The sequence below is a fragment of the Pecten maximus genome, chromosome 6 (genome assembly GCF_902652985.1).
Source record: "Pecten maximus chromosome 6, xPecMax1.1, whole genome shotgun sequence".
Taxonomy (NCBI): domain Eukaryota; kingdom Metazoa; phylum Mollusca; class Bivalvia; order Pectinida; family Pectinidae; genus Pecten; species Pecten maximus.
In genome coordinates, this window is record NC_047020.1 from 38,571,784 (window position 1) to 38,597,049 (window position 25,266).

The 25,266-nt window shown below is 34.1% G+C and overlaps 2 protein-coding genes across 2 annotated transcripts; one reads left to right on the forward strand and one right to left on the reverse strand.

Moving 5' to 3' along the window:
- Positions 1 to 1,366: 1,366 nt before the first annotated feature.
- LOC117329725 (homeobox protein Wariai-like) lies at positions 1,367 to 3,249 on the reverse strand. Its single transcript, XM_033887818.1, has one exon. It carries the CDS (start codon positions 3,117 to 3,119, stop codon positions 1,674 to 1,676), a length of 1,446 nt encoding a protein of 481 aa, XP_033743709.1. The 5' UTR covers positions 3,120 to 3,249; the 3' UTR covers positions 1,367 to 1,673.
- Positions 3,250 to 6,271: 3,022 nt separating this feature from the next.
- Positions 6,272 to 25,002, forward strand: LOC117329727 (zinc finger CCHC domain-containing protein 10-like). The gene is made up of 4 exons (XM_033887819.1): positions 6,272 to 6,372; positions 14,126 to 14,287; positions 21,109 to 21,159; positions 22,497 to 25,002. Exons 1-4 carry the CDS (start codon positions 6,329 to 6,331, stop codon positions 22,762 to 22,764), a joined length of 525 nt encoding a protein of 174 aa, XP_033743710.1. The 5' UTR covers positions 6,272 to 6,328; the 3' UTR covers positions 22,765 to 25,002.
- Positions 25,003 to 25,266: the final 264 nt, after the last annotated feature.

Genomic DNA, 25,266 nt, shown 5'->3' on the forward strand with positions numbered 1-25,266 from the left:
TCGAACTGAATACTTTTTCTTTTGGGAATAATTTCTTCATGAAAAAATAATAAAAATATACTCTTATTATATGATTCATCAACTCATCTGAAAATGGGTCTGTTGTACATTGTGGCTACATGCATATATGCAATGAAGAAGAGTAATGGGAAGCTAAAAGTGCTAAAATATTCTAATAAACTTCCTACATTTGTACACAGCAAAAGCAACCACTCATCATTGACACCTTTTTATACATTTTTTTTAAACATATATTATACACATTCGAAGAGGTATTACCATATTGCTGCTATAACGTGGTTTAAGAGAATGCCATGTTATTTTAATCAAGGAACTTGGGGATTAATTGTATGTAGCTTACATAGTTTTGGACATAATTATGATTATAATATGAATTGATTTTGATGAAATTTGGTAAGCATTAATAAAATCTTGAACAATTTCCTCATCAGGACCGATCTAACCATAATAGTTAACGTTACGGCCCATTGAAGTTTGATCTGGAGTCTTGATATTGGGCCAGTAGCGAGCTGGGATGAAGGACTGCAAAGTTTATTCAAATGAATTACTTTGGCCTGGCCTACTTTCAAGGTCACTGAGGTCAAGTATGTTAAATCTTCTACCTAAGTTTTAAAGCAAAAATCGTCTATCGGTATATATAAATATCACAACTTAGGTGACCGATAAGGCCCATGGGCCTCGTGTTAAATATGGAATGAAATTATATATGAAAGCACCATGCAATGACAACGAAAAAGCTGATTACTATACGTATACCGAGGCTTCATCTTAAAAATAGAACTGAGAATATACATTGTACTGCGAAAAGAACATCATATAAGGCCCTTACAGAAGGCCAAACATTCTGAAATTTCACAAGATGATACACTATATGTATATAACTAGGGTTTAGAAAATCTATTAAGATCATTTTACATATATTACTACTCCCTATATTATCAAATAAAACCAGGAATATACATGTACTGTCAAAAATATATATGATTAAGCTTAAATTTTCTGAAATTAAATATAAATGAAATTGATTTCATCCAAAGTAGTCAATTGAGTAACTGAATAATTCACCAATATTTATTTTGATTATTAATTGGGACAATTAAATTTCAAATAATAAGTATTGAAACATAGACTATACTACTGACTAGGAAATAATGTACCAGGTATATTGTTTGTCTATCAGGTCATATAAACAATTGTACATTATTTTAAAGTTTTGGAAAAAATAAAAGTCACATGGTGTTTTGAATTTTTTAAGTCAATCATGATCACCATCAAGTGAAATTTTCTCCAATAACAGTTTTGAACATTTTACATCAAAACATGTCAATATGATGAATTTCACAATATTAAAATTTTTAATTTAGATAGCTAAATTCATAATAAATGCGATAATATAATGCAACAGCAATTACTGTAACTCTGGAAGGTATCTGGTTTACATCAAGAAAAATAAATAAATACATATATATATAACATACGAGAGCAAATTCAAATGAAGAAATGTGATAGGTAGATTTCAACACAAATATGATTACTTTAAGGACATTAAAACCCAGTCAGGCTGTTTAAATCTCAACCACAACAAATCATGATATATAATTGTAGGATCAATCTGAATCAAAAACTATGCATGCAGATTTGATTGATTTTAATCAGAGACACTGCAGTTTGATGAATGCAATGAGGGACGGCGGAAGTGGGAGGTCATCCATTTTGTGAAGGTTCTGGCAGCTAGCTAACGCTGTCCTTATGACTTGTTTGCTTAGATGAATTAGTTTTGGGGGTCCATCTTTTATGTTGTTCTCCCAGAAATAAAAAACCTCATCAATGAGTTGTTGCACTTCGGTTTGGTCTCTAATCCCAAACATCCCAAAATTCTGTTGCCAAATATCCTTGCTTTGAATTGGATCTGCTCCGTACAAAACAAACAGACGAACAATTCCAGAATATGGTGATGCTGTCACAGTTTTCTGTTTGTTACCCTCAGATTCATTTCCTACTATCGCCAAGCTCAGATCTTGTAGTTTTGTTGATGCGATCAGTTGCATTGTATGACTATATTTGTCGTGTCTGAATTTTTCGCATGTCTCGTCCTTGCACACAAGTTCTAGGGCTTGGTATAATAATGTCTCCTTGTAGTTGTCTGTCTGGTTATTTATTTCAGCACCATGTAGAAGAAGAGCTTCAATGATTCCTACTGACTGATATTGTAGCTGTCTTAAGTGTTGGAGCTGTGAGGATTCGTTGGTTCCATTCTTGGAGACTTTGATCAAGTTATTCATATATGTGACGTTCTTGTACATTGAAACCAGGGCAAGCTTCAGAGGTGTGTAACCTTTACCGTCAGTGATGTTCACCATGCTGGGAGTGCAGTATTTAAGTATTTCTAACACACAGTCCAAGTCCCCTCTCATGGCAGACATGTGTAATGGGGTAAACCCATTAGGAACATCACCATGGTTTAATACCACTGGGTCGACAACTGATAAAAGAGTCCTCAGTATCTCAACATTTCCAAGTTCTGCAGCCAAAAGAATTGGCGTCTTGTGATTCTGATCAAATATATTCACATAACAACCTTCATTGCATAATCTCTTCACCAATGATTGCCCTTCTTTAGAGTCCATCTTCTCTGATTTTAAGGTATCCATGATCGTATGGATAAGTCTACCCGCTGTGGTAGGGAGATTTGGACTACAGCCATTGTCGAGAAAAAGCTCCACTAAATCTATGTAACCAAGCATACAGGCTAACTCCATTGGAGTAACAACTCTTTGACTACGATTGACAAACTGAAAAATATCTGTCCACGAATTGATCGCTTCGTCCTTTTCAATGAGCCTTTGGAGAGTCACTTTGTCGTTGTGTAAAACTGCAAACATCATGTCTTGATGGGGAGTTCCACACTGACCAGATATCATTGTGATATACGCACTATTGATGCTGTCTGATGTTGATGCCGATCTTGATACATGATCCAACACTGGTGTCATTTTGGGCGATTCGGAGGTAGGTATCATAGGTTCGTTATCCTGCTGAAGATGTCGGCGTCTCTCCTTCCTCTTCTGCTGCTGACAGCAGTACTTCATAAAATTCATGTTTTCGTCATCCGTGTTTTCGAATGAAATAAAATTATTGAGTCTTTCTGCACTTCACTACTGCAGTTATCATCATCTTCCTCGGTCTGACTCATCGCTTCAACGTTGTGTAGACGCTTAAGTTTTCCGACCCTCATTACAATGTAAGCATCCGTACATCCAAAGAGTTCGGATGCTGCTGACTGAACACATTATCAGGCGGTGTTTGTTATCCAATACTACCTATAAACTATGTACTATTAACAGGGGCGTATATGTACATTCCTGGTCCATAACATGATCTTCTCTGTCTCTTAAACCATTCGATTTAATTCATACCCACATTCTGGAAAGGAAGTACAGTGAGGTGATACATTAATGCTCACAATTTTATTTCGACAACATTCACGCCGGTGGACAGGGATGAAATATCGTACGCCATTAATGATCCCGATCCATTTTCCCATATAAGTGTACGGTGTGGTATCGTGAACACCAACTGCATTGATGATTTTAAGCTTTCACAGAAAATCTAATCAAATGAATTCATGACAATTTCTAGAATATTGTACACGGTGCTATAATTTAAGTAAGAACTATTAGAAACATCAGGGACGGATATAGTTCCCTGGAAACATAAATACCACACGTCTCCGAATAATAATAAAAAAAAACGTGTTCCGTGTAATATAATATCCCATGAACTGTGAAATATTGGCGCGTCCACTTGTGTGTTATTCTAGTTCTATTTACCACAGTACCAATCAAAACTGAAAACATGGACATATAATTGTCTATTATAACGGGCCATATATAACAAGTAACATCTTACTTTCTATTATAACGGGCCGTATACAACTTGTAACTTCTTATTGATTTTCTATTATAACGGATCGTATTTAACATGTAAAATTTGAATAATTTTCTTTTTAACGGGTCGTTGTAACATGTATAACATTTGAATAATGGGCCGTTTATAACATGCAGCGACTTACATCAAATAGCCTTTATTTTGGGGGCATGGTTTGTTGCATACCAATATTGATTTCGGTTAAAATACTTCTAGCAATAGAAGTTTAAAATGCAATTCATACATGATGTGAAATAAATGCTGAAGATTTTGAATTTTTACTAGCCAAAACAACAATGGATACGTTGCAAATCGACTTCGGAAGATACCGCTATTTGTGATTTTCGGATAATGGTCCGAAATTGATAAAACTTGTCCATGAAAGATTAGTTACCCAGACAAGATTCATAGAGTAAATTTTCAACATCGTGGGTATATTAATGAGCCAACTTAGGTTAATTATTATATAGGCAAACCTTTGAGATACGAATTTGTTTTGCTTTTAGGGAAAACGAAACTCACTGAATTCCAAAAATAATGTGTTTGATTTCAACAGAGACTTGTAATGTATTCCCTATAGTATAAACGCAATTCTTAACAAAATTCTATCTCAATTTACGTACAACCTGTAAAAGCATATCTTCGGAACTTTTTTTGAAGTGCATGGAAACCAAACGCGTCAACTCACAAGCAATTATCGGCGCGTGCCGATTTAGAACGCCAGAAATCACAGACACCTGTGGTGCAGTGACAGGTGTGACGAACTTGTGGACCGTAACCTCACACCTGGTAATTGTTTAGCTGTAACTAACCCACTCAAACTGGAGAATTCGTAATTCTCCGAACATGTTTGTATATCTTTTTAAAGTCCTGTTTTAAGAGAGACAGGTCTTGCGACAGACGAATGGAAAGTAAAATCACAAGGATCTCAATCACTTCACGATAATTACAAAAAAAAATAAAAATAATAAATAAATAAATAAATAACAAAAATAGATAAATAAATAGAATTATAAAAAAAAAGCGTACTCTTTAACCAATGTGAGTTTAATAAGTTTTAGTATTAATTATGATTAATCACGATGAACTAAATTGTTTGCTTTTTATCATAAAAAAAAACAGGGGCTAAAATTATGGTTTTAATAAGTACCTATGATATGTACCTGTACGTAAACTATCAATAATATTATAATTGTTGCGAAGCACTTTTATATTACTTCACTGACAACGATCGTACATGTATATCCTTCTCAAGCATTTAATCTTCGGTAATCCATGAGACCGTGACATGTTAAAATAAGGGATAAAATCTGTATATGTAGAAGAACGTTGTAGCAGAGACCTATATACTAAATTAATATAGGTCTCTGATAAGAGTAAATAAAATGCATAGTAAGAACAAATACGGTATAAATAGAGCATACACATGTAAAATAGAATTGATGTCCTAAATTAATATCATCTAGACAATCATGTTATGAACAGCAAAAAACCCCAATCTCCAAGTCCAACTTAAATCTTTCAAGTAAGACGTTAAAAACCTGTCAGAAACATGCCCAAGGTATGTATGTAGTTAGAATTAATTTGGACACGGCATTTACAGGGATAAAACAGAGTTGAGCTACTCAACCTTATGAAAAACCGATGAGGAACTAAAAAGTTAATTTCTTCTGTGAAATAACTACAAAGTTCAATCAAACATATAAAATATATGAATTCACGTCTATATTCCAGACTAGGCACTAGTGGATCCAGGGGGGACGAGGAAATTTTTTTATAGCCTTAAAAAAAAACCGCTGGTGTATGAGTGTTGTTTGATTTTGTGATCATATTTCAGAGCAGTATATGCACAGAGAGCGGATAACAGACACGTTTGTAAATGGCATGCAAGTACGTTTTAAAAATCCAAACATTGACATATATTTTACAGTCTCATTGGCACATCATTATTCCTGGTCCTCCATTCCGGATTGCTACACTTCTCGTTCCTAACATCACTGACAAGTCCAATAAAAAAGAATTAAATCGACTCTATACACTTCTATTATACGGCTAACATATCGCCTGTGTTGGCCCTGTTAATATATAGCACTGTCTGCACGTCTTACTGTGTGTTAGCGACGCCGATAAAACCCAGGTTCCATCATTAATATTTATTTCCTCTTTGCGGAGATTATACAGAAATGTGTTTATATAAATAAAAATTGCAGCCGCTGTGGAGATAAATGAAAAATAATTTTAAAAATAAGAAGAAGACAGGTACTGAAAAGCGGATCGAGACCGGGAACGGTGTACAGGTTTCACACTACGTGTACGTGCACACTATTATGAAGGTAAGTTTTTCGGTGCACACCGGTAAAGGATAAACAACCTCAACGTGATGGCATCGTCGTTTGCAGTTCGACACCCTTTCTTCAAGAAAAAGTAAGCCATTATAACTATTTATGTTATTGATTACCATAATTGATGTGTCTGTTGGATTTAATGTCATGTATTTTTCCCGAATGAGTACTATGGCCAAGGATTGTGGCGGCGATTTAAAGAGACCATAAGGCTAACACTCGCGGTCAGAAGTTATATCAATATCATCAGATGTCCGGATTCTAATAAAATATAATATTTGATGAATAATTATAACACACCCTCTACTCTGTTATTACGAACCTTTACACATAATATGATAGAGGTGTGCTATAATTATTTATCAATCATTTAATATTAGAACCCGGGCACCTGTGTCCACATGTAGGCCTACATGTGGACATGATTGAGAGGTGTGTGTGTGTTTTTTTTTTATTGAATTCTGCATGTTGAAAAATCCACGTAGTAGCTTGAAATCATAATGAACATTTTAAGCCTACCTTACTACGTATACATGGATTGCTATTTTATAAACTTTGAAATCAAGCTGATTTTATTCTCTTCTAAAGTTCTTTTCATATTTGAAAAAAAAAAACAACAAAGAAACACTCTTTTCCACAATATATATAGTACTATCAATAAAGATATATAATAAACCATATAGAATTACTCTGATAGATATTTTATTGTATACAGATTGTTTTATGGATTATAATACATATCTATTGATAGAATGTCAAACTCCTGTACTGTACTGAACAGAACACAAGTATGTCGGAATATTTCTTACAATAATGAAATAGGTTTATATATATAGGTCTTACATGTCAAATTGCAATATGTATGGATGTTTAACATCTGTCTTACAGCCAAGTACATATGTTTTAGTTCCCCTTAGTTTTGCGATCCTCCAAAATGAGTTGATGTATATATAACCAGATGCCTAGGTTCTGGATATAATAACTGGGAGCTGAGAACTCTCTATAATTCCACTAATTACTGTATAGATGCTAATAATTAATATAAATTGTAGAAACTTTAGCATCTATATACATGTTCCCAACTTGTTCATGACTGACATCTTATATTAAAATCCCCTGCTTTTGATATAGTGGGATAACAGGCTAGGTTTCCTCTAGATCTTCAGATTCGTCTGCCTTGTAAATATGTACGCAACGCCATATTTTGTCAACACTTGGGGCTTCATTCTTTGTGGGATTTTGATCAAACTTCACACAATGATAAAGGACATTAATAGCTCGGACAACAGCTTGATGATTCTTCTATGCTTTATATGATAAATGACTGATGAGTGATGACTACATGTATGTGGGGATTTAAAGTTGATAAAACAGGATAGGAGGAAATTTAGGACTTGAGAGTTTAGACACAATGTCCATTTGTAAGGAGTCCAGTGATAGTTTGTCTGTAAAGTTGATGTCTGACAACAGGCTGTTCTTGCAGAATGATCTCATCATCCTGGGGAAATCTTCCTTGTAAATACTTTTGAGTTATCCCCCCTTGCGCAGTATAATGGTACCAATGGCAGCAGGAGCCAGTTTTACCTGGTCACATTTGCTCTACAGCGAGGGTATGGCGGACACAGGTCCCTGAAATTGAGGGAAACTCGCTGCCGCCTGTGGTGAGTCGCCATATCGTGTATCCCTATATATTTCATAGGCTGTAGCTAGGGGGGGGGGGGGGGGGGGTCGCTGTAGAATTATAATTAATGCTGAGTAAGTTTTTACTGTTGCTTAAAAATTAACATGCCTTTTATCTTGTTAGAGCCACAGCAACCATTATAATGTCAGCCACACAATGACCATGCGTTGCGCATGTGTTTGCCGTGTATGCAGGATTGTAACTATATATAGTTGTAGCATCAGTTTGGCCGCATGGTTGCTGTATGGTCCCCCCTGCGGTTACCTTTCAGGCACCGCACAGCCTCCTTGCGGCTGCCTTGGTTTTTGAAGAAAAAACAACAGGGATGTTGTATACTGACCATGAGTCATCATTTTTGTGGCCATACATGCATCATTCCACAGTTTTTCTGTCTGCAAAATTTCAAAATACACTATCCGTCATCGTACTTTGTGACCGATATGCTATGTGACCGAGGGAGTGCTGTGGTAGCAGTATTATTTCCTGGTACATCTGGCAATTGATATAAATAAGACTGCACAGCTCAGTGGTAAATGTGACATAGCCATAAGGTATTCATGATCAGTCAATTCTGAAAAATAAGGGATGTGTCATACAGTTATATGTTTCGGCTATGGGGTAGCCATCATCAGCCGAAACATGTAAACAATGCTCTCCAATAAATCGGACCTATCGAATGAATCTCTGTGTTGGGTTCACATCTATTACCTGGATTTTTGGTGAGACCCTCGTGTGTACACCTGTATCCACGGCAGATTCATCTGGATTGCTACAACTCTCTACCATCTGGGACGTTGTGCCCCACCCTCGTGTATTTATATTCATAAATTTATCAATTAGTTATGACTTATATTTTAATGAAGCAAAGTTGATTGAAATCAAACTACGAATCTTGTGATCAAATTTTAAGGCCACTGGATCAAAGGTCAAGGTTCACTAACTGGTTGAAAATTATCCCTTTTTCCTTAATTTACTTATCTGACCACAAATGGTTGGTAGCAACTAGTACTTCAGCCATTGAGAAGGATTTAGTGAGCAAATATATGGATCTTACATGTATCAGATTTGGTTATCAAATCCTGCAGAAAGCAATCAGTTTGTTTACCTGTCATTCACAGCCGGATAACTGCCACAGGTTGGCGCCACTTCATGAATAGAGTAGATCAGCTGATCATGACCGTCCAGGTGATCATACGACATTGTCACTGGCAACAGAGATTTACTTTGCTGTGCCTTAGTGACCTTTAATGATAAACAGTCGGTATTTCCATCAATGTCAGTTTTCTGCCTGTATGGAAATAATGTCAACACCATGGCCAGTGTTTTATACCTGTTTGTAACTTCACCATATATTCATGTGTAATCTAGCTAGATCTACTAACAGTTGAATCCCATGTTGAATTTACGATACAAACAACATAACCTTATTTATAATAACATTCCACACTTTCATCTTCACCAATGATATAGATACCGAGTCTCCAGAAATCATATGTTCCTCTAAAAAGATGCCAAGTTGTTTAAAACCCAATGTTTTTCTACCGTACTCGACCAGTGATATAATGATAAACTCCCTCACTCGTAGTGCGAAATAAAGGGAATTTTTAGCTTATTGTTAAATGTATTGCCATCATGGTTCCAAAACAGGTTTCATACCAAGTTATGTTTTTTCGGCAAACGGAAAATACCTAAAATGCAAAAGGCTATTGCTACTTTTTGATATAATGTTAATCTAGATATGGACCAATTAAAATGCATGTTATAGACTTATGTTTGCATTATAGGAATTCCCAGTTGTAATTACCAGTATTAATAGATTACTATTTTTAGTATGGTTCTAGTATGATTTTGTCAATCCAACGCTATTGAAACCACATGGGATTTGAGCCTTAGTATTTAGAAATACTGATGCTTGTTGTAAGAGGTGACACTTGTCTGATAAATCAGTAGGCATGTTCTGGGATTTTCCTGTTGTCTCCGTATATCATCTTATAGGTGTCGCTGATTTCCCTAACGTCACCAAATCTATATAATAAATCAACCCGAGTTAATGATACCTAAAGGTTAGAAACGAGCGCTTTGTCATGTATCATGAGACAGATACTACGTAAAATTGTCTGAATAGCAGAGTGTCAAGGAGAAACCAATATATTAAAAAAATAAATCATTACTGCAGATATATATATATATATACCATGGTGACACAAAGACAAATCATGATGATTTTTGGTACATTGTTAATTTTCATATACGGAAAGAGTGTATCTGAACAATTTGATTTTGTTTTATTTCTGTTTAGCTGGCAGATCTATGCTTTACTGAATTGAAACAAAATCATGTTGAGTTTATTTAAACTTTAAATGTGTCAGTTTTAAAATCTTTAAATGTGTCAGTTTTAAAATCTTTTAACAGGACTTCCTCTCCAAAACCATGAGGCCAGGAGTCATGACATTTTGGGCAACTATAGCTCATAATAGTCTCAATGGTTAAATGTTCTTAAATCTAAATCGTTAATTTCTGAATATCAAAATTACAGGGTAAAGATATTTGTCATATATGCATGTATACTTACTAAAATTTTATAAAATCATTACTGAAAAGAAAAAGTATAATTGAAGTATTCACTTAATAAGCTGAAGAGTAGCATAAGTGAGGAACACAGGCCCATTGGGCCTCTTAGCTTGTCAATTTCAACTACTTTTGTGCTCTTTCAGGCTGTGACATTATTTTGAGGTATAAAGCGATGGCGGTGAGTCCTCTATCCCAAATTTCTCTTATTTGTAGATTATATCTTCCTGCTTGTAAATTGAGCTGTGTGTACATCCTTGTTTAATTATTTTGTAGAGCTGTGGGGTTTGAAATTTAATCAAGCTGTATTGATTTTAGTGCAGATAACTTTCATGTACTTCTTGTGTTTAAATGTAAAGCTAGGCTAGCTTCTGTAAACCTCACCTATAGAAATGTATGTATACTGTGTGTACACCAGCTGATTGATGTCATGTGTTACAGACAGGTTTTGATATATACTCAACTTAGATAATAAACTTAGAGCTAGATATGTAAGTACATATATAGAAAAGGTATGTAAGTACATGTATAGAAAAGGTATGTAAGGACATGTATATATATAAAAGGTATGTAAGTACATGTATATATAGATAAGGTATGTAAGTACATGTATATATAGAAAAGGTATGTAAGTACATGTATATATAGAAAAGGTATGTAAGTACATGTATATATATATAAAAGGTATGTAAGTACATGTATATATATAAAAGGTATGTAAGTACATGTATATATAGATAAGGTATGTAAGAACATGTATATACAACATGTATAGAAAAGGTATGTAAGTACATGTATATATAGATAAGGTATGTAAGTACATGTATATATATAAAAGGTTTGTAAGTACATGTATATATATAAAAGGTATGTAAGTACATGTATATATAGAAAAGGTATGTAAGAACATGTATATACAACATGTATAGAAAAGGTATGTAAGTACATGTATATATAGAAAAGGTATGTAATTACATGTATATATAGAAAAGGTTTGTAAGTACATGTATATATAGATAAGCTGCTGATTTTACCAAAAAAGGTACTGCTAAATAAATAGATAAATATATATAGTAGAAAAATGAGTGGTGCAATTATATTTAGCTAGATCATGTAGAGGACATTTCAACACAGTGATCATGACACACCCTTCATTTAAGGAAATATCCAGATGTTAAATTAGAGATGCCTGGAAATATACATTGTATCTGTGATACGGTGACTTATTTGTGGTATATAGCAGCTTATTTGTTGAATAGGGGCTTATTTTAGGTGCAGGACTTATTTGTTGAACAGGGCTTATTTGTGGTATGTCATACAGGGACATTTTTGTGGTAAACAAACTTTTAGTATACAGAGGTTTATTTGTGATATATATACAGGGGTTTATTTGTTGTACATGGGCTTATTTGTGTTACAGGGACTTATTTATGGTATACAGGGGCTTATTTGTGGTATACATGGCTTATTTGTTGTACATGGGCTTATTTACGGTACATGGACTTATTTATGGTTTACAGGGGCTTATTTATGGTATACAGCTTATTTGAGGTATACATGGACTTATTTGTGGTATACAAGGCTTATTTTTGGTATATATTGCTTATTTGCAGTACATGGCTTATTTGTGGTGCAGGGCTTATTTGTGGTACATTGACTGATTTATGATATACAAGGCTTATTTGTGGTATACAAGGCTTATTTTGGTATACAAGGCTTATTTGTGGTATACAAGGCTTATTTTTGGTATATATTGCTTATTTGCAGTACATGGCTTATTTGTGGTGCAGGGCTTATTTGTGGTACATTGACTGATTTATGATATACAAGGCTTATTTGTGGTATACAAGGCTTATTTGTGGTACATTGACTGATTTATGATATACAAGGCTTATTTTGGTATACAAGGCTTATTTGTGGTATACAAGGCTTATTTGTGGTATACAAGGCTTATTTGTGGTATACATGGACTTATTTGTGTTAAGGTACTTTTTCATTGTACAGGACTTATTTTAGTTGAGGTACTCTTTACTGATTTGTGGTATACAGCGGCATGTTATATAATTAGTTGTACTGGGGATTGTTACAGGGGCCTATTTGTGGTACATGAACTTATTTGTGGTACATGGACTTATTTGTACAGCAGCTTATTTGTTGCACAGCGGCCTATTTGTGGTACATTGGCTTATTTGCAGATAAATATGATAAATATTGGATATCTTACAGTGTCTTCAGTTATACTAAATATATTTCACAAGTGTGGCTAATATTTTGATATTTTTCATGAATGCGTAAAATATACTATAAAAGATACTGTTAGATATTCTGTTTATTACATTTTATAGCAAAATATACTGAGGCAGCTAAATCTCTCCCAGAATTCATTGCTTTCCCCTGTGACTAGTGTCAACGGCTCACAAATGTATGCCAAATCATGACATGTATTCTAGCTATCTAGCATATGCATTATGACATGCAAATTTTGATTTTCCCCATTGTTGTTTGTAAGCAGTGTTCTGATTGGTCAAATCGGAAAAAGGGATCAGAAAAAGTGATATTTTTCAAATATCATTTTTATAGAATGAATAATTTTCTATATTTACTGGTAAAAATGTAATAATCTTTTATGTGTGCATCTTTACTCAACTTTCACTATAAATATAAATTAATTGAAATTAAACTACTTTGATGATGGTGTACACATGTAGTAGTTATGACAATTAACAATGCCAATTGGATCTGTAAATGTATCTTTAGATATATTTACGGTCCTCTAGTACGAGTAGTTGAACAATTCTTATTCATATCATTGATTACCTGGTGAGCTGTCACATTTTTCCAGGCACCATTTTATTGGATTACACATCAGACACTACAATGTGTTAGCTGGCACCGCCTCAGTCAATCAAATGGCCATGATATTGATCAAAAAGTTCCGGCACAGAGTAATGGATGTTTGCCATAGTTAGTCAAATAGCAGCTTTTATGGCATAAATTCTTTATAATTATAGTGTTTCTGCATAAATGTTCTTTTGATTAACTCCTGAAAAATTATGCAAATAGTAAGTACACAGATATCATTGCTATGGAAAGTAATTACGTATTTTTTTAAGTTATTGAAGAGAAAAAATGTATTTATTTAATAAGCATGATCATGGAAATTCAAATGTGAATATAAGTCAAACTTCTACTGTGGGGTAACAGATAATTTATGTTTTATTTGGTTAGAAATTGATAGACTTTTCACCGAATCAATACACTTTACCACTAGCTTAGTGGCCAGTGTCTGCGGTTACATTGCAACGTTAACCTGTATTTGTATAACGCCAATATACGGTAAATTGTGGCAGCAATCGCTACAGACACCCTATCACAAGTTTGCGTAGAGAGTGCCATGGTAACACGCTACACCTGGCAATAGAATTACAAGCTGACGATTTCAAAAATGACTTTCTACGAGAGAGATGGTGTGAAATGGCTGTGACAGAAAACTGGGAAAGATAAATGATTTTGTTGTAATTTTGATTCTGTCTGGCGTATTTTACTGGTTAATCTGGAGTCAGTTTTGTGTGTCACTTTTCTACAGGGAGCCTACTGCCGAGAACTACACTTGTCAGAAATGTCTGCAGAAAGGCCATTTTACATTTGAGTGCACGGGAAAACGCAAGTATGTGTACCGTCCTTCACGAACCAAGGAACTGGCAAAACGAATGAAAATGGAAGAGGACAAACAGAAAATTGACACATTGTGAGTATGAATATATACACTGATGATCAGAGATTTAGGAACAATTGTGTACACATGTAGTGCAGTGGTGGTTACGAAACTCACAAAGATTACATAAAAAAGTATTATCTGTGAGAGTGGAATATAACTGGTATGATTTTGATTTTTGTGTATGCTTATAATTCAAAAAACAATTAATTTCTAATCACTTCATTGGTGAAGGGCATATTATATATACACTTTGGAAGAATTTGAGTCAAACAATGAATTGGCTTATTGAAATAATTTTGTTGTCACACACATGTATATACTATGACTGGTCATTGATATTGGACAAGATTGCTATGTCATGGTGAAGTCAAATTGAAAAAGGATTGGATGTATTTATAACATCACCATTAATTAATTTAATAGTTCACATGATACAAAATGACAATTTATATTGCTTGGACTCTAAAACTACAATTAATATCAAATTCAGTCAGATTTATAATTTATATATAATATACATGTAATAATATAATATGTACCTGGATATTCCCCAACCACACCTTGAATTACCATATATATATGTGCTTGTGTGTAACTGCAATATTGTAGGATTTCCAAGTCTTTCAAAGACTGTTCAATTATTTATCGGCTGGGGTTATGTTATTTTAATGGACGTAATCATAGCTATAGACAGCTGTGCATGCTGGAATCAATTTTCCCCTTCCCCCATATAGAAAATATTGACTGGAGTAAAATATTATATATCAGCTGATTCTGTGGTATGTAGGTATTTATATATATTGTGTTAAATTGTAATATATGTTATACTGAACTGTTTCATGGCATATATTTATATATATCAGGGCTTTTTGGGGTCATTAATGGTCCCATTCCTAATTGGAATTATTTCATTTTAAAGCCAAATTCCAAAAATTTGCAGTTTACTCCTGAAAAAATCTTTCCCAATTTATCAATTTTCTTCCTAAGATGAGACAAAAAGGCCCCTTCCCAAACCAGTGAGAAAAAGCCCTGTACGTGTATATACATTTTTGTATATACATATATCAGACTCCTTAATAAGAATTTTTTTATGTCAATAAGCATATTCATCATTGTGCTTGAGATCAATTTCATATTTTACCTATACATTGTATATCAATTACAGTTATCTGACACTGTATTAATAGAAGAGAAAGAGGATCTATTGATAAAAATGTTAAAACCCAGACTCTACTGGCTATGTACATCTCACGGTATTGAGCCGACCATTACTGCATCATTGAAACATTCTTTTTTAGAACGTAGATGTGGCATAGTGATATTAAGCTGTGTAGATTTCTGACTAGGCGATTCTCATTGATTAGGTGCTGTAGATCGTGAGTTCGAGACCCGGTCAGGGCATGAGTAAAATCGTTTGTGTTACCATGTTATACATGCATATACAATGTATCAATTGTTTTATCTGTTATCAGTCATTCAACTATTTATGCCCTCAATATTTTTTGGGGGTCATATACATAGAGAATACATGGTCAGTGTCTTAAAATATAAGCTGTATTTTGGCGAGGGTAAAGAAAGACAAGCCACTTTTTATCTTTCTGTCTCGAGCCAAAAATACAGCTTATATTTTATGACACTGACCATGTATTCTATTTATCCTGCAACAGTCATAAAAATAATCATTTTGAAGTGAAACGGTATCAACAATAATCCAAATATGTTCACCTTTTAAACGTTGTTTCACTTGGAATAAGGCTGGTCAAATTGACGCACATACTAAGATTCCAAAATACATAGAGGATATCTAACAGTGTCTTCAGTAATATCAAATATATTTCACGAGTGGGGCTAATATTTTGATATTTTTCACGAGTGCGCAGCACGAGTGAAAAATATCAAAATATTAGCCACACGAGTGAAATATATTTGGTATTACTGAAGACACTGTTAGATATTCTGTTTATTACATTTTTTATCAACGAAAACCCTACCCCGTATGCTAATCAGGCCTACAGCGATAATTTGTAAACAAAAAAAGTAGTTTCCCCTGTCCAGGTGCTGACATATATGTCGGGCTTTCTGATTGGTCAATTATTTTGGTATTTTCTAATCATTAATTTGATTGGTCAAATCAGCAAAAGTGATATCACTTTTATAGAATAAATAATTTTTGATATTTCACTGGTAAAAATGTAATAAAGCTGTTTTCCGTCACTGCTGTATACAGCAAAAATATATATGGCGGGTGTATTCCGACAATACAGTGGCAGTTGCAGGATAAATGTAATGTTAACCCATATACCGTCCGTCATGTCACATACATCGCGAATGATTGCACCCATCGCATTTTGGATCAATATCATAACCTAAATGAGAACCACTCAAAAGATTTGGTTCATATTTACACCATAATACCGGGTATCTCAAATCCACAAGTTCTACGTACACCTGATCAGGATGACATTCTGGTGGTCAGTGGTCAAGGTTAAGGTGAGATTGTTTTTGCTTTGGAACCTTTTGCATGGGACACATTTTTCCAAATCAATGACGATGTCTTAAGAACCCTTCAACAGATTTGATCATCATAGCATCAAGTTACATGATCATATTCTGGTGGTGATTGGTCAAAGTTAAGAGGTCAAGGTTAAGAGGTCAAAGGTCACATTTGGCCTCTTCTGACATGGATGAGACGACAATTTGTAGGTATTCTGTTATCATATAATGAAGAACTATAAAGTATCGTAACATTAGATTCATAGCATAGGAGCAGGGGCATTTATATGTCAAAGGCATTCATTAGAAAAGCTACTCATTCAGAATGGCTAATTGGATTTTGAGAAAACTTGTTGTGGGATATCTCTGGGTCAAGGTCCTATTTAACTTTTTCTGACAGATTATAGTTAGCCATCCCCAGGCAATAGCTCTTGATTAAATTACTATCTGTGAGGGATATGCCAAAACTTCAGGATTATTCTGAGCATGCTCGGGCCACAAATTCAATACAACCTGATACATCAAGTGTAATTGCTGACATAAAACATGTACTGTATCATGGATCAGTGATAGTATAATTAAATCTAATAATTTATTTTATAAAATTTACAAAAAACTAACGCATGTGTTGGCTTTAGTGATCATTCAGGATGTTTACACTGACAGTGACATACCATGACAATGACAAATAATGTTGTTGGGTTTTTTTGTGAGAAGATTTACTGCAGTGGGAAAAAGACTCCTATCACAGACATCTTCATTCAGTTCTCATGACTTACTTAGACTTGGAATATTTTTAGATCTAAATGGTCTACCATTAGGGACTCCACCAGAAAGGAATTTTATGGCGTTTTTTTTTTTTTTATGTTTTTCTAATGTGATGCCTCAGAGAGAAGCTTTCACATTTTAAAGAAAATCCAAAATGTTAAGTACACCAGCTTGTCTTCCTCAGCTGCATGTAAAACTTCAGATGCTTTTATGTAACATACACAATGTTAACCCTGTCAAACTTTTTGTGTTACATCAAAAATGAAGAGTTTCAGAATGTCAAAATGTATTGCATTTTTAGCCTATTCAATATTTTGCTGTTTATACATATATATCTTGAAGAACAAACAAAAAAAAGATATCCTTTTTAACTTTCAAATTGATTTACTGCTTTAAAGTTGAGTAAAAATTTTGATATTCGTGTCGCAGACAAATCTCCCTTATTTCAAGCCAAAACCCTTAAAATAATCATCCATCTCTCTTATTGGTCTCCAAAACTGACGACATGTATATATATATATGAATGTCTGAATACACATTTTCATAAATGGTCCTGGTGGTTTCCCAAGTAATGTGCTCATGAATAACTACTGTACGACTAGTAAAAAAAAAAATGTGAAATTGTCTGGAAAATTGTAGAAAGAGAATGAGGTAGCTGGAATGGCATGATGATGTAATTCATTGAAGTATTAATAGCCCTGAGAATATTGTTAACTTCGCAAACCATAAAAAACCTAAAACATTGAAGTTGAATGTCTTGCCAAGTTCTGGCTAATTTAAACCATAATGAAGAAAAGAATATCACCATCATAGAATATAAAAATCTTCAAAGATTGAGCAATGACAGGCTTCTACTCAATTTCAATTAATTATTGATTTCTGCAGTAATCATTTGAGGCCAGACTAATGTGTTTTTGTTTCCTGTATAGACAATTATATATAATTGATTTCTGCATTAATCAGTATATACATTGTATTCTAATTGGGTCAGACTAATGTTTTTTGTGTTTCCTGTATAAAGACATAGCAATGTTTTATTGATTTCTGCTGTAATCAGTATTACTTTTAGATAAGGCCAGACTAACACTATTTGTGTTTCCTGTAAAGACACAGCAATGTTTTATTGATTTCTGTTGTAATCAGTATTAGTTAAGGCCAGACTAACACTATTTGTGTTTCCTGTATATAGATGCAGCAATGTTCTGTTGATTTCTGCTGTAATCAGTATTACTTTTAGTTAATTATATAAGGCGAGACTAACACTTTTTCTGTTTCCTGTATATATACAGAGAAGAGTTTTACTGATTTCTGCTGTAATATCAGTTAAGGCCAGACTAACATTGTTTGTGTTTCCTGGGTATAGACAGAATAATGTTTTATTGGTTTCTACTGTGATCATTTGAGGCCAGAGTAACACTATTTATGTTTCCTGGATATAGACAGAACAATGCTTTATTGATTTCTGCTATATTCAGTATCAGGTGATCATGAGGCCAGGCTAACAACATTTGTGTTTCACAGGTAGACACAGCAGTGTTTTGGTGATTTCTGCTATATTCAGTATCAGGTGAGGCCAGGCTAACAACATTTGTGTTTCACAGGTAGACACAGCAGTGTTTTGGTGATTTCTGCTATATTCAGTATCAGGTACCGGTGAGGCCAGGCTAACAACATTTGTGTTTCACAGGTAGACACAACAGTGTTTTATTGATTTCTACTGTAATCAGTATTACTTGAAGTTAGGCCAGACTAACACTATTTCTGGTTCCTGTAGACTGAACACTATTTAATGGACCACACAACCAAATTTTAAAAAACTAATTGATCCCAATATTTCATTTGAAAAGGGAAAGAAAACCTATTGTTAAATCTGACCAGTTAAGAGTTATTGCCCTTGTTAAGAACTACATTGAAAAATGTCCCGAATGCCATTAATTCCTGCCAGTTTTTTTGCTGGAGTTGACATTTATCACCATCTATCCTTACTTTCCCATGTGAGAAAGACATTTTATACATCATTCTGGTATATGTGGACTTTAAATTTTAGCTTATGAATATGATCCGAACAACTGGTCCATCTCAAGTGTAAACTTTATTTGTTTTTTACAACAATTCGAAACCAGCTACATTAACTTATATTAATCACTCTTGTTGGCCTGGATAGAAGCGTGCGAGGGGTCTTACTGTGGGTGGAAACTGGAGTACCTGGTCGGGCAGGTGACCTTATACCTTTTCACCTCCGATCAGGGAATCGAACCCTGGCCACCTAGGTGAAAGGCAAGTGTGTTACCACTGCCACCCGACCATCCAAACTATCTCAGAGTGCATAACCAGTTTTATTCCTTCCTAAAATATACATTTTGACTGGTTCTGTGTTTAGTTATTTTGTTGAGAGTGTTTTTCACACATTGTGTAGTCTTTTTCACACATTGTGTAGTCTTATGTAGTTGTAAGCCCTAACATTATTTTTTTGATGTTGACAATTTTTATAGCAGTTATCGCTTTGTTGAAATGATACTGACAAAGGGTTTGTTTGGCAGTGGATTTGATTGTATCTCTACAAATGTTTTTTAAATATGGTGGTTTACACTGTGACCCTATAATTATGATTTTTTTTTGTTTTGATTTAGGTTGGAGAGTAAGGTTTATGTATGGGGAAGGACAACCATTATTTATATAAATCAGGCTTAGTTTGGCCCCTGGGGGCAGAGGGGTTGGGTCTTTTTCATCTAATTCTGACTGAAATATATCGCTGAAAGAGGGGCAATCATTTCTGAAATCAGTATGGCTTGTTTGACCCCTATGGGCAAGGAGGAGGGGTGCCTAAAGGAGGAAACTAGTACCAGTGCAATCTTGGCTTTAAATGATTTTGATAATTAAGGTAACAATTAGTTTCCCACTGCTGACCAAAACCACCATCATGGAAAACAGATTCTTTGGGATTTCACTGGAAGGGGTGTATATATATAAGTTATAATTCTGTCTGCATTAAGTCTTTGTGGTCAGATGACCGTTTAGGCTCAATTGGTCTCTTTTCTGTTGTGCATTAATATTATTCTTCGTAAATTTAAAACTGCCAGTAAAATAACTTGGTCTTGTCTTTTTAAGTTTGTTTTAACTTGGTCTTGTCTTTTTAAGTTTGTTTTGTTTGTTTTCTGGGTTTATATTGCTCTGTGAACAGCCAGGATAATTTTTAGGTGGGGTCTCCTTGTAGTAGTTGGCGACTACCTCACCGAACAACATATGGGAGGCTCTTCGCTTGCCATCCAGTGCAATTAGGGTAAAGTGTCTTGCTCAAAAGCACAACTGAGACAGCTCATGATCAGACAGGCCTGTTTCTCGGCTTCCAGAGAAACACAAACCAACATGGGTAGGGAGCTTCAAATTTGGACTACACACCTTGATCTTCACCTCAGGTTATGTGGCTGGCTCTCTAACTGACTGAGCTATCTCAGCCCCTGTCTTTTAAACTATAATGATGACATCATGATTAGTACAATTGTATATGAATCTTGGAATTGAACGTCGGTGTAAAGCTGGAAACAAGCTAGATCTCGAATGTGATCAGTGATGTTCATCATTTGTTACAGGACAAAGGTGACTAGTATCCAGGACAAGAAAAAGAAGAAACAGAAGAAGAAGTAAGTATTAAACAAGTCCTGACAAGCTCGTATCACTAACCCTGGTAATATTCAACCAGTATCTATTACAGTCAAAAATTAATCCTAATCCATGCTGTTTGATGGTATAGTTCATAAAAATTAATCCTAATCGATGATGGCCATGGTACAGCAATAAGCTCAGCCCCTTTGAATCTAATTTTGTTGACTCCAGGGCTTATTCAGGATAAATATAGTAAATCTGAATATTTTGTAGGGAAATCAATACTGGGTAATTTAGATACAATGGGTAAAAATAGCATTATACAGGCTTCATTAAGGCTTAAGAGAATCAAAACTCCCATCATTTTAAAAAGCGGTAACATGATTCTTGACTAGAAACTTTTTGGTGTTCAATAGAGATAGTTACAATGTCCTGCCTGGATAAACTCCTCCTGTTTTTATTCAAACTTTTTAAAACTTCACTGATGTAGTCGATCAACACTGAAGATTCAGCCATTTTACAGCAGTTATGCCCCTTTGTTTGTAGACAGACACTTGTACATGTCCAGGCAACTCTCTGAAACTGATGTAGTCATCACACATGTACATGTACACTGAAGTTCTGCTTATAGAATTACATTTTGATCTGCCATTTTGTCCCTATCCATCTTAATAAATATTTGTTTGTGGAAGAGCAGGACTCGGGGTGGTTGTAGAGTATTGGGGGTATAGTCAGCTATCTTTGGTACAGTTCTAGTTAAAGTTGTATGCTGAAATTGATTTTGATATTCTTAGAACCTGGCAGCTAAATGTTCATTAAAGAAAAGTGTTAGTTTCAATGAGAAGGAGAGGCACATCCTACAATGAGAAAATATTTCCAATATACCTTAAATGAGAGTGGTTTTGCCATCTGGACTCCATGATAATAATTCTGAGAATCTGTGTTGTTTTTCCATTCTTTGTATATATAAATCCTAAAAAAGATCTGCTTCATTCCTGTTTCAGATTTCTCAATTTTCAAATTTTCTTGGCCAACAAAAACTAAATTGCCAAAATTGTAAAAAAAACTCGAGATCAATTTGTTCATTCAGCAAGTGTATTGAAGAAATAATCTAAAATTATCTGTCCACTGAAACTTGTTGAATTGATATCTGGTAATGGATACAATCAGTATTTATGTTGGATTTTTGTGTACTTGTGGTGTGTATCGATATTCAAAATGAATTGAGTAAATTTAACTTATTGATATTGTTTCTATTTATAATAATAATCCTGGTGTTTGTGACAGGTCTGAAGCAGATTCCTCATCTAACTACTGTACTTGTATATTATTGATATTGTTTCTGATTATAACTCCTTGTATTTTTGATTGACAGGTCTGGAACAGATTCCTCATCCGACTCCAGTTCCAGCAGCAGTGATTCCGATAGTGACAGTTCTTTGTCATCATCTTCATCTGATTCTGATTCTAGCAGTTCTTCTTCCTCTTCATCCTCATCCTCCTCATCATCCTCCTCCTCCAGTTCCTCTTCATCTTCGTCCTCCTCCACATCAGACTCTGGATCAGACTCGGACCATCACACAAAGAAGTCCTCCAAAAAAACTTCTAAACGAAAGAGGAAAAGGAGAAAAAGTAGAAATTGAAGACAAAGCCAAACGTTTTACGAATTTATTCAGAAGTTATGGCATGGAGGAGAATATTAACATAGTTCAGTGTTGACTGCAACTGACAACAGCCAGGAGTCAATAAGCCAATATTTTTTGTAACCTGTGGCTTGTAACAGTATTGGAAATTGAACTGAACATGGAATTATTTGGAGATTGCCATAAAAAATGAAATGAAATGAATAGAATGAAATATTTACAGAAGCCTGTATTTAGTGAAAGAGCCATGTAATTGATTTTGATTTCATTTGTTTCCTTTACTGGGCCTTTTTTGTCTGGAAATTCTTTGCTAGGTTAAAGAGCAATTTGATTATTTTTCAACATTTGAGTTTTTGTGTGAAATTCAAATCTGAAAAACAAGTTAGAAATACAGGCCCATTGGACCCTTTGTTCACCAAATGTTACAGTGTGTTTTGCTTTCATTTTATGTGTATGTAAATTGGATAAATATGACCAGCAGATTGAAAGAAAACATTTAAAGAAAAAACAGACAATGAGGTGTCCTAAAAAATTTAGGGTTGCATTCACAAGAAGGGGAGATAACTTGGTAACTTATCGAGAATGAAAACACATTGAAGGAACAGACTATACATGAACACAAATATGATATATAACACTTTAAAGGAACAGTTTATACATGAACATAAATATGACATAAAACACATTGAAAGAAAAGACTATACATATATTATGACCTGCAAGCAGAATCAACATTTTTAAGAAACAGACTATACATTCCAATACTTTCACTCTAAAACAATTGTACAATTAATACACTTGAATATAAATGGTGCATTTAACATGTAATGAAGTAGCCCTTGGCTACATTGAATATAAATTCTGTATCAATAATATTATTTGTTAATGGTATGTGTGTGATTGGTCAGTTGTGGCGAGTTGAATATGTGTGATTGGTCAGTTGTGATAAGTTGAATGTATTTGATTGGTCAGTCGTTATAAGGGGAAGGTGTGTGATCAATCAAGATTAGCTATGGGTGGTTGCTCAGTTGTAGTAAGAGAATGCATGACATGTGTATTGAAGTGCAAATGAAATTTTTAAACCCAAATTAAAAGTAACATGTTTTATGTTGGATTGATATTTTCTGGCCTGTTTCACAGTTTGTGTTCTTGTTGTAGCTTAATTAGCACTTATCTTAAAATAGACATTGAATAATGATCATAGCTGGCTAGAGGTGACAGCCATCATTTTTGTTAAACTGTAACGTTGAACTTACTGACGTTCAGTCACTGTGATATCAGACTTTCTCTGTTATGGTGATTAAGTATGTTAAAATGACAACACGTAATGAATACATTTTAGGGAAAACTTTCATACAAGAAAATTTTCATCCAAAGAAACAAAAGATTTCACCCAGGGGTAACTTTCACTTTCAGACAAAAAATTTATTTTTGACATGTTTTAAATTTCTTTAGACTTAGTAAGTAGTGAAACTTTAACTTTATTGTTAAATTTGACTTAATTTAAACTTAACTGTGGCAAACGTTTCTCAGTACAAATGTATATGATATATAATACTACCTACTCTCCACTTGCAGTACTTCTGCAGGGACTACAGATTTCATTTGGAGTTATGGTTCTTTGATTAGGTTTAATTCCAATATTTTCCTGAAGGAATTAACTTGTGTTCATACTATGGATAATGCATTTGAAGGAAATATATTTTACATGTATTGATATTTTGTTAAAATTTTTATCTAAAAATGTCGTTGAACACATCAATATTTTTGATAAATGCAGAAAATAAGTTCATGTGGACAACACTTTTACTGTTATTGTGGGAAATTAATCAAATAATCTGATGTTTACATTTATTTTGAAATTATTTATATAGACTAAGATTAAGTAAGTGATTACTACATAAATCAAATATGAACTTGCAGTATATTCTATTTTAAGTTAGTAAAAGTGTATCTGATAACTAGGTATCTATTCATGCAAGTGGCAGAAATAATATATTAATAATATTTTCTGTATTTCAAAAAAGCTGAATATTTTTGCTAGAGCAGCGATTGCTGAGTAATGCTAGTTGATTTAAGAATGATGTTGTCACAATACCTAGACTTTATATGTATATGGGGTCTTCATCTTCCTGTAGTTCTTTACGAAGAGAAAAACAGGATTTCTCCCTCTTTGTTTGGTTAGGCAACATCTTCAAATTTGTATGGTAAGACTATTAAAATGATTATTTTCTTGCATTTATTTGCGTTGTTATCATTCCAGATGATATATTTTTAGCTGGAGTATTGATGAAGTGTGAAACAGATGTATGGTGTACATTAATGATTAAGAGTTTGAATGAAGATTTGATCAGTGATAGGCAGAACTTCCCCTGCAGGTAGGGCGTAAGAATTGTACCTGCTGCCCCCATTGCATGACCGTAAGTGGCAACTTAATTTTGGATCTTATCTTTACTCTTCTTTCTTAACAACGTTTTTCTTCGTAATTTCTCCCTTGACAAT

Bases quoted from the DNA above. Each gene is read 5' to 3' on its own strand.
- LOC117329725 (XM_033887818.1), bottom strand. From the start codon at position 3,119: ATGAATTTTATGAAGTACTGCTGTCAGCAGCAGAAGAGGAAGGAGAGA.
- LOC117329727 (XM_033887819.1), top strand. From the start codon at position 6,329: ATGGCATCGTCGTTTGCAGTTCGACACCCTTTCTTCAAGAAAAA. The intron at 14,288-21,108 runs GTGAGTATGAAT...CATTTGTTACAG, and splicing joins AAACAGAAAATTGACACATT to GACAAAGGTGACTAGTATCC. The intron at 21,160-22,496 runs GTAAGTATTAAA...TTTGATTGACAG, and splicing joins AAGAAGAAACAGAAGAAGAA to GTCTGGAACAGATTCCTCAT.